This window comes from Hypanus sabinus, chromosome 27, assembly GCF_030144855.1.
Source record: "Hypanus sabinus isolate sHypSab1 chromosome 27, sHypSab1.hap1, whole genome shotgun sequence".
NCBI classification, from domain to species: Eukaryota; Metazoa; Chordata; class Chondrichthyes; order Myliobatiformes; family Dasyatidae; genus Hypanus; species Hypanus sabinus.
The window spans coordinates 21,522,484-21,540,925 of NC_082732.1; the positions used below are offsets into that span (position 1 = coordinate 21,522,484).

Below are 18,442 nucleotides of genomic sequence, written 5' to 3' on the forward strand. Positions count from 1 at the left end.
ACATTTCTGAAAATTTGGTGCCCTTATTTATAAAAGACAGGACTAACTATACAGGTGCTCTGAAGGTGAAATAATTGGTTACTTGGGGAAATAAATAAATATATATACTAAAGTTATTACGAACTCCACGGAGCATGTGGAGATCTTCCAACGACCAGGCACTCTTTCTTTTTTTTTTCTTTCTTTCTTTCTCTTTTTTTTCTATAGCGGAGTTAGGGGGGAGGGGTTAAGGGGAGGGGGGAAAGGGTTATATACATTTTTTTTCCATACTTTACTCTGTAATCACTTAAAAACGCAATTAAAAAAGTTTTCAAAAAAAAACATTATGTACTGTTACAGCACCAATAAGCCTCAACAGCACCATCATAAATCTGTATTTTTTTTACATAAAACCAGTTTCACTTTTTCCAAGCTTTTGTACATCTTCGAGAAAAATTCCACAATTAATTTTTACACTAACATACAAAATACATTTTCAAACAGAAAAGGAATAAGCTTTAAAAATTAGTTTAATGATGCTTACAGCACAAACACTGAGCATCAACTTGCTCAAGGTACTATATTCGTTTGGCTAGAAGTAGCTGGATGCAATCACGCCCAATGGCAATGGCTACAGATTTTAAAAAATACTAAAACCTTGGGTATATTTTAAAATTCTTAAAATCTACTAGGAACACAGGAACAAGAAGGATCTACTTCAGCAGAGAGAGGTGTTGGTCCAAACTAGCTATCATCAGAGTATAACTTCAAATATTTCAGACTGCATTCCTGCTGTTCAAGGAACAATGTAGCATAAAGTGTATCCATCAATAAACAAACACTTCAAAGCATTACCAGTATGATTCAACTGCAATAATATCAATTCAATATTTCCTTTAAATTATAAAAACTTTGATATAGAAGAGTAAACCTCCCCCCGCCCCCGGAACATATTCCAGTAGCCAATGAAGGTCACTACTGCTTCCATACCGCAAAATAATTTCTTGTAATATGCAAAGATTCCAGATTTCTTCATTACTTTGCTAAACTGCTGACTCCCTACCGAGTTGTGAATATTGGTTCTAGTCTGTCCATAAGAGTAAATAAAAATACTGAAGATGCTAGAAATCCAAAGTAAAAACAAAAAAATGACAGGAAAACACGGAGCAGGTAGCATCCATTAACAGATCCCCCCACCCCCACAGATACTGCTCGATTTGCTGAATGCTTCCAACATCTTCTGTTTTGGGTTGAGTCTGTCCAGTCTTGTCGATCTCCCTCAAAAGCTTAGTGATATAAATAAATAGCTTCTCAATACTTTTCTCAATCTTTCTCAAGCATAGGTCAATCTTAATGTTGCTATTCCAATAAACTAGGTGATTCAAAATGGCACCACTTCCAGGATATAACCATCCTTCTTGAAACAAGGAACTAAATTTTACACAATATTTTTTACGGGATCTTGTCAAATCCTGCATGATTTCAGCAACATTTCCTCACTTGATTTTCCCCCCTAATTTCAGATCCCTAACAAGAGATCAACTGCTATTGGCTTCTTTAACTGTGTGCTGTCCGTGCACATCAACTTCCTGCACCTGGTGTACTAACATCCCAAGATCCTAGGTTCATCAACATGCACCAGTTTATCCCACATGAAAAACATACTTTTAATTTTTCCTATCAAATTTACACACACTACAACTGGGGCAAGGAAACATGGATCTAGAACTTGGATCTCAGAGTGTCTTTTCCTCTTCCTTTTATGGTAGTACTATCGTTGCTCGGGCTGTTAGAGAAGCTAAGGAATTATGAAAAATTGGCATAAAATCCCCTTAATTTCTCCAGTACTTCAGTTCTATACTGAAGACAAAATCTCTGAGGCATGAACCACTAGTGATCATAATGTCATTAAGCTCAAGGTAACTATGGAGAAGGATAGGTCTGGATAGTTGAGATTCTAAATTAGAGAAAGGCCAATTTTGATGGTGTCAGAAAGGATCTGGTGAGTTTGGATTGAAACAGGTTGTTTCCTGGAAAAGGTGTGTTTGGAAAGTGGAAGGTTTTCAAAAGTGAACTTTTGAGAGTACAGAGTTTATATGCTCCTGTCAGAATAAAAGCCAAGGATAATAGATTTAAGGAACCTTGATTTTTGAGGAAGTGCATAGCAGGTTTAAGCAGGAAGGAATAAATAAAGCACTTAGAAGAATACAGGAAATGGAAGAGAACTCAAGAAGGAAATCGGGAGGGCTAAGAGAAAGTATGAGGTTGCTCTAACAGACAAGGTGAAGGATAATCCGAAAGGTTTCTACAGATATATTAAAAGCAAAAGTACAGCAAGGGACAAAATTAGTCCTCTTGAAGATCAGAGTGGTGGCCTGTACACAGAGCCAAAAAAGATGGGGGAGACATCAAATTGAATTTTTGCAACTTTACTTACTTGGAAGATGAATACAGAGTCTATAGAAGTGAGGCAACATAGCAGTGGGGTCATGGACAGTATATGGATCACAGAAGAGTAGGCACTTGCTGTCTTGAGACAAATTAAAGTGGATAAATTTCTAGGGTCTGACTAAGTGTTCCCTCAGACCCTGTGAGTGGCTAGTGCTGAAATTGCAGAGGCCCTAGCAGAGGTATTTAAAATGATCTTAGTTACAGGTGTGGTGCCAGAGAATTGGAGGATAGTTAATGTTGTTCTATTATTTAAATAAGGCTCTAAGAATAAACCAGGAAATTATAGACTGGTGAGTCTGATGTCAGTAGTGGTTAAGTTAACGGAAGGTATTCGAAGGTACCGGATATTTAAGTATCTGCGTAGATTAAGAATCTGACTGGGGATAGTCAGCATGGCTTTGTGCACGGCAAGTCGTGTTCAACTAATCTTTTAGTTTTTGAAAGAAGTTACCAGGAAAGTTGATGAAGTCAAGGCAGTGGGTCTACATTGACCTTAGCACAGCTTTTGCCAAGGTCCCACATGGGAGGATGGTCAAGAAGGTTCAGTTGCTTGGCATTCAGGATGAGGCAGTAAATTGGATTAGAAACTGCCTTCATGGGTGGGATAAGCGAGAGAGTGGGAGAATACGGTTGTCTCTCTGACAAGGTTTGTGATCTGTGCTGACTACATTGTTATTTGTCATCTATATCAATGAACTGGATGATGATGTGGTAAACTGGATCAGCAAATTTACAGATGCCACCAAGATTGGTGGTGTAGTGGTCAGTGAGGAAGGCTGTCAAAGTCTGCAGCACAATCTGGAGCAGCTGGAAAAATGGGCTGAAAAATGGCAGATGGAATTTAATGCAGACAAGTGGGAGGCCAAACCAGAGCAGGATTACACATAAGGGACTGAGGAGTATAGTCGAACAGATGGATCTGGGAATACAGATCCATAACACCTTGAAAATGGCGTCATGGGTATATAGGGTCATAAGTGAAGCTTTTGGCATGTTGGCTTTCAGAAATCAAAGCACTGAGTACAGGAGTTGTAGTGTTATGTTGAAGCTGTACAAGACATCGGTGAGGTCTAATTTGGAGTATCGCGTCCAGTTCTAGTCACCCACTACAAGAAAAATATGAGTAAGATTGAAAGAGTGCATAGAATAGTGACAAGGATGTTGTTAGGACTTTAGGGACCTGAGCTACAGGGAAAGGTTGGATAGATTAGGACTTTATTCTCTGAATTAAGGATAATGAGTTAGATTTGATAGTGGAAAGCAAAATTATGAGGGTATAGATAGAGCAAATGCAAGCGGGCTTTTTTCACTGAGGTTGGGTGAGACTAGAACTAGAGGTCATGTGTTAAATGTGAAGGATGAAATGCTTAAGGGAACATGAGGGGGAACTTCTTCACTCAGAGTGAGTGTGTGCAGTAATCTGCCAGCAGTAGTGGTGGACGCAGATTCTATTTCAACGTGCAAGAGAAATACGGAGAGGTACATGGGTGGGAGGGATATGAATGGCTACGGTCCAGGTGCAGAGCTCTGGGACTGGGCAAGTGCAATAACTTGGCACAGACTAGATAGGCTGAAGAATCTGTTTCTGCAATGTAGTGTTCTACAACTCTGACATCTTTATTATTACTTCAGCTTCCTTTACCTTCCTCATCTTCATTTTTGCTTCAGTGAAGTTTATACAATAGTTATTTTCAAATTTCTTGTTAGTTCATCAAATCCCATCTTCTTGGCCTGCTCCTGAAGTTCTCAGATTTTGCAGATTTACTGCCCTTGGCAAAACTACAAGTCTCTGTTTAGCCTAATATGCTCTCCCTTAAGTGATGCATCACATTCCCATCAGTATCTTTTTCATTTTTCAATGGAAAGCACAAGCAATATGTCAGAATTCTAAAATAAGGTTTATCTAATGGGACTGTTTACTCCCCACTCCACCTTGGCTAATTTCACCCTGCTCTTATGTTATTAACTCTATTTTTCATGGCTCACTTCTGACATAACTGGGTCCCTCTCAAATTGAATATATAATTCTACCTTAATGCAAACACTTTTCTATGAAGGAATTCTTACTGTGAGGTTACTAATTAATCATGGAGTATTCAAACCCAAATCTAGCCTCAAATAATAAGAGTAACCATTGGGACATCATCCCAGCACTATAGCTAAAGGTATTCTCTCCAGAAACAACTCATTTTGAAAAAAGGAGACTTATTACACTGCACTGTACTGTTCATGCAAAGCAAAACAAGCATTGTGCATTTAGAACTTTAATGAAACTCTTCTAACTATACAAACACAAGATTATTAACACACTGACTCTTTGGTGCAAAACATTATGTGTAAGTTTAACCAAATAAAGTGCCAAAATTCAATTACATACTAGGGATTTCAAAGTAAACAGTGCTCTCTCTTTCAGTCTCATATGTAAATATTTATTCCAAGAGGTGAGGTATCACAACTGGGAAAATACCAGTAACTCACTATAGATAATATCTTATTATGTTATTTTTAGAATGGGAATTTCCACTTCAGTATGCACTCTCATTGACACATTCCTGTAAGGAGTGACAAGATTTTGTTTTAACACTGTTCACATTTAACCTCTGTGTAGTGAACCTGTGTCAGTCTTCTCTCTCACACAATTACCCTCTGCTGTTCTTTGATAATAACACCAAATCTAGATTATTCCTTGTTCCAACAAGCCAGTATATAAAAGGCATTGTATAATGCTAACCAAGCCATTCTTAGCCATTAATCTGTGCCGATTTAACTGGGTTATTAAAGCAAACCTCAGTTTGTCCCTCCGCTACCTCCACATTCCAGAAGTAAAAATAAATCCACTGAGGTGCTAACTCCAAGGCAAAACTTGTTGATGGCCTTGGCCTTCAGACAGGAAATAAGACAACCAGCTTTCTCTCTTATGTTTTTCACAGGCTGCAAAATTCCACTGCTCACACATGAATCACAGCTGTTTACTTCAAGTACTCAAGGGCTACAATCACCAGTGGAAAGTATAATGCAACAAGAGTCACCTTCCATTGAAAAGAACGATTACTGTGCAATATTGCTTAGCAAAATTAGATTATCAATGTGCATTTTGCATATGTTTTCTTAAATTTAATTTGCAACTCAAGACTTTCAAGTCATTGCAATGCAAATTTAATTAGGAATTGTGACATCTTTTGAATAAAATATGCAGGCCAAATTAATGGTGTGACAGTTAATCTGCAAGGCATCATAAAATACAGTGCTCAGTTTGTAACTTGGATGATTCATTACCACTTCACCTTGTGAATACTTTGGGACACGGATCTAGATTTTGTTTTATTATAAACTGCCCTCCTGTTTGTAACCTGCTTAAGTACAATTAATCTGCTCAGGAAGCCGAACTCTACACAGATCTAGGAAGGAACCAAACCCAATCCTATCTTCACATAATGCTTACATTGATTTACTTTTGAGCAATGACAACTGAAGAACTCATAGCATTCAATGGTTTTGTTTAATACATCTCAGCAACTAAAATTCCAGCGTATATAGGCTCCATAGTTTTTCTATTTAACAATACTCACCCTTCCCAGTTTTAAAACTTTGTCAACCACCTACAGCCATTGACATTCATCAGAAAGAAGCAGTCAATTACTTTGCACCTATGTTCCTGTTTACTGGTTTTTCCAATGAAGGAAAAGAAACCTTCAATCCAATGGCATACCATTTAGGCCCCTCAAATTTAGACACTATATAGCCAATTAAACATTCCCTCAGCCTTCTGTCCTAAAGAAAACAAAGTTCCTCAAAGTTCAAGATCAACATCCTTCTGCCCCCTACTACTTAATACAGTACACTACTTTGCATTTTTTTGCCTAGCTTGCATGACAACTGCAATTCTATAAGATTATGTCCACTACAGAGCAAACCAATGCAACAACAAAAATGTCTATAACTCCATTATATTAGAGCTGATTAAGCAACAGTTAAAAGACTTAGAAGGCAATACATACAGTATTTTTACCACCTCAACACTAGAGAGGAAGTCCAACAGCCATAAGGTTCAGTGGAGCTTCATTTCTGATACATCTTTTCCCAAGTTCTTTCAACATGCCTTAAAATCCCTACTTTGTAGTAATGTTCTTAAATACCTTTACGTGCTTACGCCAATTTTATATTTTTTACCCCCATTCCCTGGTTCTCCTATTTTTAAGCAGTTTAGCCATTTATTGCAGTGCAAGATTGCCAATGGAAAATCCTAAAGATGTGACTTGATACAAGATGATATGTTGGAAGAAATTAACCTATCTTTATATTGGGTTTATGTGGAATTACACAGCTGTAATTTCAGTTCAATGCTGCAATACCCAAGATAACTTGCCATATTCGATCAAGTACTCCAATATTCAGGTTCAAATATAATTTATTTGGCAATCCTCAGAGATCGTGGATGATCATCTTGCACTCCATTTCTATTAAGTGTGATAAGGTCAATATTAAACCATTGATTCTGCCATAAATGGGCTTTGCTTGACATTGGGGGTGGGGGAGTGGAGTTTAAATGGATATTATCCCCAATACTGCTCCTCTATATACAGTAATAGGCCAGGGAGTCCCAGGAGTTTGTGGGAATATTGTACTCTCTTGCAAAGAGTGTTTAAGAACATTTAGAAATATTTATATCAGTCTAGTTTAAACATTTAAACATCGTGACCAGCCCATCAAAGTCAGATATAATCAAATAAAACAAATTTAAAAATATACAGTACACAGAGTCACTATTTTGTCCACCATGTCTAATTCCAACAAAAATTATCTTAAAGTAATCCCATTTTGTTTAAGCACTTGTCTATAAGCCCTGCAGGAAACTGCATTATCCAGACAGCACAATAATGGAATATTTTTTTCTTCTCTACTCACACATTAATGTTCTACCAAAAATCTTTAATCTATATTCATGATTTGTCAAACTATTATGAAGAACGGCAGGGCACTATTGGCTCGAGTGAGAGCTTTAAGCTTTGACTTGTGGTAGAGTCACTCATGCCAAAAAGGTCAAAGGCCAGACTTCCAGTTCTCCAGGTTTGGTGGTTCAGATCAGGGCCAACAACCCTAACTGGTCAAACAAAACTGTTAAGGAAACAGCAATGAAGCACTCTTCTACATCTGCGGATGGCCAAGGACATATAGAGATGGAGGACCTTCACTTCTGTCCCAAATACCAGCAGGCATAATGAGTAGTAAGTAAGTAAGCAAGCTGTGATAAATATCTAAACGAAACACTACTTGTAATAAAGTGGTGGAATTAGAAAATAGCAGTACTTTGTTAGTCACAGTGTTGATTGCCATGGTTGGAGAGGCACTTCCAGAAATGATGCAGTCCATTCCTAACGGCTCTGAGTCCAAATTGTAGGGTGTTGATGCCTATAATAGAGAAAGCAAAGGGACTTAAGACATTAGTTGTAAGATTCACATCATAAAAACTGCTACTTACAAAACTAAATAACAACATGGAGAGACTTCATTTGTCCCAAGAACCTGAAGCAGAAATGTTTCAAACCTGAAAAATTAGAAGTCCAACTAGAGCAATATGCCAACATCCTACGATATAACCATTAAAATGTATACAGCAATTTTAACAACACACACAAAATGCTGGTGGAACACAGCCGGCCAGGCAGCATCTATAGGGAGAAACACTGTCGACATTTCGAGCCGAGACCCTTCCTCAGGACAGAAATGTTAACCTTCTTCTTGCAATTAGGGATTCTTGAGTTATATCTCTCAAACTAATTCTCATCAAATAGTTTACAGTTATCTTTAATTATACCCTCAAGCAACTGAAAATGGATTATGGGCTGGAACTTTCTAACTTATTATGACACAGGATGTGCAGGGACATGGAACAGACTGCAAATGCTGGAATTCAAAGCAACCTGTATTTCTGAACATTTGAGCAACCAGCTGAATGGGGATAGCATAGCCTTCATCATTTTCAAAAATATTAATTCTATATTTCATAAGTTTCCTCAATTCATTCCTTCTTAAAAGGCCACCACAGCAGAGGACCAGTAAGCAAACAACTTTACAAAGAATTTGCAGTCAAAATCTGAGGTGGCCACTGAGGTTTTAGGTTTTACTAAATGTCAAATTAGTACTGAACATTTAGAAGTTTAGCTAAAATCTCTCATTTATATAGTACATTCAAGTACTTTAGAGAAAGAGGAAAGGGGTTACAGTTCATTTTGAAGACAATACATCAAAGTACAGCCTCATAAAACTCACTCCATGGCTAACTGCAGATGCAAAAAATTTCACATCTCATAACATGCAACATTGCAATTCCAATTTCAAACAATATTTTTAGTCAACATCCTTCATTCTATTCATAATTTCATATAATAAACATAGTATCTAGACTTACCCTTTCTCCTGATCGCGGCCTCTTTTTTGGCCGAGTAGGCAGTGTGTCCTCCTTTGGATTAGTGTCAATAGCCCAGTATGAACCCTAAAAAAATGACCAACACAAGTTGGAATCAGCCAACATTCTCATGAAATTGATGTCTGTTTTGTGCACTTTCAGTCATTGGTATATATTCTTGCATAAAGCACAATGAATATTCTATAAGTCAGTCATTTTTGCTTGATAGATTAGCTTCTAACTACCTTACACATTTAATTCTGAGTGTTTTTATTTTTAATGTGTTTTCACTTTGTATTTTACATAATTACGACCGAAGAGAAAGCCTATGGCAGTTAACTGCTGCCAACGATGCAAATCTCTTACTACAATTCAAATCTAAACTTTTGTAAATTCTTTCTGTACAGAACCAGTTATTAAATCTTAAGACAATATCTAAATGTGATAAGTCTATCATTCACATCGCTAAATCTCAAAGATTACATAATGTCACTTTTATGCAACATAGTAAAGCCAATTGTGGATACACATTCAACTCCACTGGTTACACTACCTATAGACCAATAGCACTAAAGACCTAAACTTGAATCTATAAATCTGACATTAGATAAAGACTGTTTGCTTTTGCAAATATATTAATCTAGACCCTACATTTGTACTCTGCAGCAACCATACCTCTGAATCACATGGTTGATCAAGGTGAGAGGAGGAACATTGGAAGCGACATGACCTAACAACAAACTATTTCACAAGTAAGGATAAAATCATGATTTCCACTCTCTTTTGGGATGTTGATGATTAATTAGTACATTATTCCACTTAACCCAAGGTATTTTATCAGATCATTTTTGCAGAAACTGCTGATTAAATCAGAAACTGTTCCAAATATGTCCCCAGAAATTAGTTGTAGATCATGTAGTGAGGAATTAGCACAACACTATTACAGCTTGGAGCGTCAGTCAGAGTTCTGAGTTCAATTCCAACTTCATTGGAGTACTGTGCAAACACAACAGGAGAATTCCTGCGCAGGTCCAACAAAGAGCTTTAAAAAAGCCCAGTCTCCATAAAAGAGAGACACTGCCCAGCGGAGCAGTAATTGCGGGAGTGGTCATCGTCAGGGTAGTCTTGAGTCGGAGTAGAAAGGCTTTGTCTCAACAAGGCTTCAGTGAGAACAGGTGGAGGCGAGGTAATTTCATTCCTTATTTCTTATTCAGTTCCAGAGAGAATAGGGTGTATATGCCTATAGTGTCAGTGTTCTGCTCTGGTTGTCAGATGAGGGATTTCCAGCAGACTCCCAGCATTCCCGATACCCACATCTGCGCCAGGTACATCAAGATACAACTCTTTTGAGACTGTATTAGGGAACTGGAACTGCAGCTTGATAGGGAAAGTGAAGCAGTGATAGACAAGAGCTACAAGGAGGGAGTCACCCCAAGGAAACAGATAAATGCATGACTGTCAGGAGAGGGAAGGGAGAACGTCAGAATAGTGGAGAGTAGCCCTGTGGCCATACCCCTCAACAGTAAGTACTCCATCTTGAGTACTGTTGTAGGGGGCCAACCTACCCGGGGGAAGCAACAACAGCTGAGTCTGGCCCTGTGGCTTAGAAGGGTAGGGAACTGAAGAAGATGGCAGCAGTAATAGAGGACTCTATAGTCAGTGGGACAGATAGGCGATTCTGTGGATACGTAAAGAAAACACAGATGGTAGTTTGCCTCCCAGGTGCCAAGGTCTGAGATACTTCTGGATGCATCCACAATATCCTGAAAAGGGAGGGCGAGCAGATAAATGCATGGCTGAAGAATTGGTGCAGGGGGCAGGAATTCAGATTTCAGGATAATTGGGACCTCTTCTAGGGCAGGTATGACCTGTATAAAAGGGGAAGGTTGCACTTGAATCCGAGGGGGACCAATTATCTTGCAAGCTGGTTTACTAAAGCTGCTGGAAGTGGTTTAAATTAATATGGCGGGGGGGATGGGAGCCAGTATGGTAGAGATGAGGATGAGCCAGCATGTTTACAAGTAGATGATGGACGTAACATGAATGTAAGGAAGGGCAAGCTAATGATTGGGTGCAAATGCACAAAGAGCAAATAGTTAAATTGTACCACAGAGGGAAAATTCAGAAAGGTGAAGAATGCAGGACTGAAGGTGCTGTATTTAAATGCACGTAGCATTTGGAATAAGGTGGACAAACTTGTGGCAGAATTAGAGATTGGTTGATATGATGTTATGGGCATCAATGAGTCGTAGCTGAAAGAAGGCCAGAGTTGAGAGCTTAACATCAAAGGATACACTTTGTATTGAAAGGACAGGCAGGAAGCTGTTGTTCTGTTGGCAAGAGATGGAATTACATCGTTAGAAAGAGATGACACAGGGCCAGAAAATGTTGAATGTTTGTGGATGGAGTTAAGGAACTGCAAGGGTAAAAAAAATTATTGAAATCATATACAGGCCTCCAAATAGTAGCCAAGACGTGGGGTTGAGATTGCAAAGAGAGCTGGAAAAGGCATGTAATAAAGGTAAGGACACAGTTGTAATGGGGGACTTCAATATGCAAGGGGATTGGGAAAATTAGATTGGTGTTGGATCACAAGAGAGGGAGTTTGGTGAATGCCCACAAAACGGTTTTTTTGAGTGACTTGTGCTTGAGCCTACTCAGGGAAAGGGTATCTTAGATTGGGTGTTGTGTTATAACACAGATCTTATTAAGAAGCTTAATGTAAAGGAACACTTAGAAAGCAATGATAATAATATGATGGAATTCATACTGCAATTTGAGAGGGAGAAGCATAATTCATATGTATCAATATTGCAGTGGAATAAAGGGAATTACAGAGGTATGAGAGAGGAGCTTGTCCAGGTGATTGGGAGGAGGATACCAGTGGGGATGATCTCAGAATAGTTCACAAGGCACAGGATAGATATGTCCCACAGAGGAAGAAGTTCCCAAATGGCAGGAGTAGGCAAAAGATGCTGACAAAGGAAGTTAAGGACTGCATAAAAGCCAAGGAAAGGGCATTTAAGGTAACAAGATTGAGTAGGAAGTTGGATGATTGGGAAGCTTTTAAAATCCAATAAAAAGAAACTGAAAAAGCATAAGAAGGGAAAAGATGAAATATGAGGGCAGACTAGGCCTTACTATAAAGCAAGATATCATTTTTTTTACAATTATATAAAGAGTAAAAGGGTGAGAGTTGATATTGGACCACTGGAAAATGGTAGTAATGGGGACAAAGAAATGCCAGATGAACCTAATGGGTAATTTGCAACTGTCTTCACTGTGGAAGACACTAGCAGTGTGCCAGAGGTCTGTGAGTGCCAGGGAGCAGGAGTATTACAAACATTAACCATTGCTATTACAAACAAAAAAGTGCTTGGCAAACTCTAAGGTATTAAGGTGGATAAGTCATCTGGCCAGATGGACTACATCCCAGAGTCCTGGGAGAGGTTGCTGAAGAGATAACAGGTGCATTGGTCATGATCTTTCAAGAATCATTTGATTCTTGCATGGTCCCAGAGGACTGGAAGATTGCAAATGCCACTCCACTCTTTAAGAAGGGAGGAAGGCAAAAGAAAGGAAATTATAGGCCAGTTTACCTAACCTCAGTGTTGGAGTCTATTATTAAGGATGATATTTTGAGGTTCTTGGAGACTAATGATAAAACGATTCAAAGTCAGCATGGTTTCTGTCAAGGGAAATGTTGCCTGACTAATCTATTAGAGTTCTTTAAAGGAGTTCTTCAAGGGTGGACAAAGGAGAGGCAGTGGATGTCATTTACTTAGATTTCCAGATGGTGTTTAATAAGGTACTACACATGAGGCTGCTTAACAAGATAAAATCCTAAGGCATTACAGGAAAGACACTGGCGTGGATAGCAGAATGGCTGACAGACAGGAAGCAGTGAGTGGGAATAAAAGGGGCTGCCGGTGTCTGGTCATGTTCCTAAGTAGTATTGAGTCTACTACTTTTCACATTGTTTGTCAATGATTTGGAAAAGGAATTGATGTTTGCAGATGATACGAAGATAGGTGGAGGGGTAGGTACTGCTCAGGAAGCAATGCGATTGCAGCAGGACTTAAGGCGAATTGGAAGACTGGGCAAAAAAGTGGCAGATGGAATACAGTGCTGGGAAACGTACAATTATGCATTTTGGTAAAAGGAACAATAGTGCAGACTGTTACCTAAATGGGGGGATGGTTAAAACATCAGAGGTACAGAGGGATTTAGGAGTCCTCGTGCAAGACTCCCAAAATGTTAATTTACAAATTGAGTCTGTGGTAAAGAAGGCAAATGCAATGTTGTCATCTATTTCAAGGGGAATAGAATGTAAAAGCAAGGAAATAATGCTGAACCTTTATGAGATACTAGTCAGGCTGCACTTGGAGTATTAACAACAGGTTTGGGGCCCCTGATCTCAGAAGGGATGTACTGTCATCAGAGAGTATCCAGAGGAGGTTCACAAGGATGATTCTGGGAATTAAAGGGTTAACATATGAGGAGCATTTGGCAGCTTTGGGCCTGTATTCACTGGAATTTAGGAGAATGCTGGAGGATCTCATTGAAACCTACCGAACGTTAAAAGGACTAGATAGGATGGATATGGAGAGGATGTTTCCTATGGTGGGGGTATCCAGAACTACAGCCTCAAACTTGAGAGGTGGTCCTTTAGAACAGAGGTAAGAAGGAATTTTTTTATCCAGAGAGCAGTAGATCTGTAGAATGCTCTGCCACAGACTGCAGTGGAAGCCAAGTCCATGTGTATACTTAAGGCAGAAGTTTGTCATTCCCTGATTGGTCTGGGCATCAAAGGATATGGTGATAAAGCAGGTGTATGGGGTTGAGTGGGATCTGAGGTCAGCCATGATGGAATGGTGGAGCAGATCCAGTGGGCTGAGTAGCCTAATTTTGCTCCTAAGGCTTATGGTCATCTGTAACGAGTCCCACAGTTCAAAGACGTACCAGTTAGGTTAACTGGTCATTGTAAACTGTCGCATCGCATGATTATTTTAGGATTAATTAGGGGTTGCTGGATGGCGTGGCTCAAAGGGTCATAAGGGCCTATTCTCAATAAACAAACAATTGTAGCCATATGTTTCAGAGTCAATGTTTTTATTAGTTTTGGAGAGAGACTTTCCATTTAATTTCATTCTTAAGTATTAAATCTTGTTACTAAAATTGCCAGCCTTCATACCATGGAACCGTTTAATCAATGGGTGCAACAATCACCTAAGCGCTGGCCTTGATACTCGTACATTGAGAAGGAAACCTGGCAAACTGAAGACTGGGTATACATTTAATTTAGTCTTATTTGATTTGAGTGACTGTACATAGGTAAATCAAAAGCAAGCACTTTGCTAAATTCTACAACAAAGGAGGCCCAACTTAATTACAAACCTTTCAAATAGAAAAACTTCCATGAAGATGTATTAAAAGTTATGAATTTCGACTCAATTAACAAGTAACATTTTGCTTGTTAATTAATCTGACAATCTCTGGTCTGATATTGCTGTACAATGGACAGATAACAAGACTGCAAATGCACCAGAAAGATAACATCCAAAATTTTAAAATGATGGAAACACTCAGCAAGACAGGCTGTTGTGAACAAAATAAACTCAAATACACTTTATTTGAATTCCTCCACATCCTCTGCCACCTCCCCTTTTCCAAGTCCCTTCCCTTATATCGTCTCTTTATATGCACCTAAGGGTTTATAGATCTCCAAATTGGCTACTCAGTGAGTCACCTCTTATCCTTCTTCAATTTCATTCAATCTCTACATAGCAACAGCTCTTTCATATACCCTAAACATTAGCTCGGAATTTCATCTTGAAGCATATTCAGCTAAACTATTATTTTGGTCTAGCATCACTTTACACATTTTGGATCAAATGTGCCTGAAGAGTGTAACAAGATGGCAAGAATGAAGTAACTCCGCCTTATTTTGTAGTGCATTTACAAGTTTACACATCTATTTCTATGTCAATTGGAAGACGAGAACATAAGTATGTAACTTCACAAACCAGATTAAGGATTTTCAAAATAGTTTACTTAACTAGTGTCAGAAATTAAAATTTCTTTCTACATGCTGACTAATTCCATAACTGTATTCTTTTTTGGAAGCAATCTTGCTTTTAAGAAAATATATTTAATGGTCTACTTCAACCCATTAAACTTGACATATCCACAGTCTGAAGTAAGTATTTTGATAAATTTGCTTATTAAAAGCGAGCAACAGGACAACTGGCAATCAACACATCACCCTGTTGTAGAGTCCTATCACTAAAATAGATCTTATTCCATTCTGTTCAGTTTCACTTCACTGCCATAATTTAACTTATTAGTGAGAACTGAAAATAGCTGCAGGAAGAATCTTCGGTACATTTTTATAATTTAAAATTATGCTTTCATTTTAAATTTCATTCTACACTGGTTTGAGAGTACTAGGTCACTGCACAAACAAAATGGCTGCAAAACTTACCTTGCCTGGATCATCTTTGGACCGAGGCACTTTCAGAAAACATTTATTTAATGATAAGTTGTGTCTAATGGAATTCTGCAACAAAATACAAAAAGAGATTATTAAAATAATCAAAAGTTAACTGAGGTAATTAAAAAAAACAGCAAGTTCGATTTTTTTCAACCAGCAAAATACCATTGGAGTCATCATTTTAGACTAGCTTGTTTTTTTCTTCAACACATTAAAAAAAAATCAGAACTTGTTATTCCACAGAAGCTCCCATTCTACCCAAGCCCAAAAGTATTTGTACTACACTTCAGCTTAACATTCATCTGAAAGCAAGTATAAAGTGCAAAAGGGTTGAAGGAGAAGAAAGTGGGAGGGCGTAGGAATTAAGGAGGCAACAACAAGCAGAATTAAACACAGACATAATTCCATAAAGTACTGTTGCAACCCTCATGTCACAGATAACAATTAACATTCAGAGGACTGGGTCCACATTGGTCCCCTTGACAAAGGATGAGGTCCTCCAGCTGAACTATAGGAAGCTAAGGAGAAAAGAATAAAGTTTCTCAAATATAGATGTCTTATTAATCTGCCACATACAAGCAAATACAGAAAACAGAGGACAGTGCAGAAAGCAAGCCCACCTGAAAATGTCCAAGGGGATAGACTTAGAAGCATAGCTCAATTATCAATTCAAAAGGGAGCAAGACCAGCACAAGTGGAACAAAGTGTACGTTGCATTCCTAATGTTAGTGTTTTCCTCATCTTCTTCCCCAATTTTCTTCCTTCTACCTTTTTACACTTTTCAGAAGAAGTTAGATGAATGTCCTCCAATTGAAGTTGATACTATCAAGATTCTCAAATTTCTGAGGAGTCAATTCTAATCTTTTTACCTTCCAAACTCACTAATTTTATAGTCAGTCCCTTCTGACTGTGCTGTGGTTCTACGCCATTATCTAAACTTTCTGCAAATGCTCAGTAAATTAGTCCAGGTCTGGCTGCAGGCTAGGACTAAGTAGATCAATTATGAGCAGGCAATGTCAGAGCTACTCAAGGCTTAGGTAGCATGAATGGCAGTTCAACATATCCTGTTACAGGACTCTCGGCTAAGGTATAGGGACAGGTGGAATACAAGATTATTTAAACAACTTCCATCTCTAAGGATTGTAAGCCAAAACCAGGTATCATACTGTGAGCAGAAAAATGAACAACTACAAAGGAAAGTCTACACGTTGTAAAACTGCACAGCAATAATAGATTTAAGCTACTCTTAAGATAGACTCAGTGTAGAAGAAATACAGATAATTGTATTTTCCCCCCAATCACTTCTCTTTGTAGCTGCCAAGCCCAGCAATAGAAAGGACCATTAACTTTATGAAATGAAGCCCTACAATTAAAAGAGGAAACAAGAGAAAATCTGCAGATACTGGAAATCCAAGCAACACTCGGAGTGTTACATCTGATTAGAAGAGCACTCTGCAGGAGAGCATTGTGGTGGCAGAAATCAGTATTCAGCATGTTATAAACCAAGTAAAAGGAAATATATCCTTAAGGAGTGTTTTCTTGTGACAGGCTTGACTTATCCAATGATATTTTCTGCACTTTAAGTTTCTATTCTGTGATCAAAAATGAGACGTTCATTAGTTGCAAAGTCATACAACACCGATACACTGTTTAAACAATCATAGTCTAGGTTAAAAAAAATGTGAAATTCTGGGGTAATGCCTTCCACAAAAGCTATTTAGAGTCAGGTTTTCCAATCAATGACATGAGATTGGAGGTGTGGGTCAAAGAGGTCCCCTGCCCTATAAAAATAGATACACAAAGTCAGGTTACTGACAGAGCCTGCTCTTCTCAAGAAAGATCTGTTTATATACAACATGTCCTGATCAAAGCAACTTTCAGAGAATCTTAGAAGAAAAATTGTAGAGATGCATGACGCTAGAAAAGGCTACAAAAGCATTCCTAAAGACCTGAGCGTTCATCAGTCCACAGTAGGAGAAACTGTCTGCAAATGGAGGAAATTTATTGCTGTTACAACTCTCCCTTGGAGTGGATGTTCTGCAAAGATCATAACAAGAGCCTTACTGAATTCTTTGAGGATGTGACGAAATACATTGATGAAGGTAGAGCAGTGGATGTGGTGTATGCAGATTTTAGTTAGACATATAACAAGGTTTCTCATGGTAGACTCATTGAGAAAGTCAGGAAGCATGGCTGTGTGGATGCTGAACTGGCTTCCCCATAGAAGGCAGAGGATGATTGTAGATTGAGCATTTTCTGCCTGGAGGTCAGTAACTGGTAGCATTCCACAGAGATTTGTTCTGGGACCCCTGCTCTTCAGTCATTTATAAAAATTACAAAATGAGGAAGTGGAAGGGCGGGTTAGTATGTTTGCAGATCTCACAAAGGTTGGTGGCGTTGTGAGTACTGTGTTGTCAACAGGGCACCAAAAGGATGCAGAGCTGGGAAAAGTAGTGGCAGATGGAATTCAACACAGAAAAGTGTGAAGTAATTCACTTTGGAAGGTCGAGTTTGAAGGCAGAATACAGGATTAATGGCAGGATTCTTAGCAGTACGAAGGAAGAGGGATCTTGGAGAGCACATCCATAGAGCCCTCAAAGTAACCTTGCAAACTGACAGGGTCGTTAAGGCAGTGTATGATGTGTTGGCCATCATTAGTCATGGTACTGAGTTCAGAAGCTATGAGGCAATGTTGCAGCTCTATAATACTCTGGTTAGACCACACTTGCATTCATTTCTGATTGCCTCTGGGGAAGAGAGACAGAGAGAGAGAGTGAGAGATTTATCACAATGCTACCTGGACTAAAGAGTTCATCTTGAGGACAGGTTGAGCAAGCTAGGGTTTTTCCTCACTGGAGTGGAGGAGGATGTGAGGTGACTTGATAAATGTGTACAAGATTGAGTGGAAAGCTACCTGAGATTTTCTTCCCCCCCAGCACAGCAATGGCTAAAATGAGGGGGCATAATTTTAAAGTGATTGGAGGGAAGAATAGCCGGGGATGTCAAAGGTAAGTAGCATTTTTTAAAAAAAAGGATGCCTGCTGCATGGAATGTTCTGCAATGGATGGTGGGTTGAGGCAGATACATTAGGGGCATTTTAAGCAACTCTTAAA

The 18,442-nt window shown here is 38.7% G+C and overlaps 1 protein-coding gene across 5 annotated transcripts in view; it reads right to left on the reverse strand.

Annotated features, from left to right (window-relative positions):
* foxj3 (forkhead box J3) overlaps positions 1–18,442 on the reverse strand; it is a 146,803-nt gene that overhangs the window by 50,425 nt on the left and 77,936 nt on the right. For all 5 annotated transcript variants that reach the window (XM_059951882.1, XM_059951885.1, XM_059951884.1 and 2 more), the window contains 3 exons: positions 15,321–15,395; positions 8,840–8,923; positions 7,738–7,839 (listed from right to left, as the gene is read on the reverse strand). In XM_059951882.1, the coding sequence (XP_059807865.1) occupies positions 7,738–7,839; positions 8,840–8,923; positions 15,321–15,395 (261 nt within the window). The remainder of the gene's footprint in view (positions 1–7,737; positions 7,840–8,839; positions 8,924–15,320; positions 15,396–18,442) is intronic.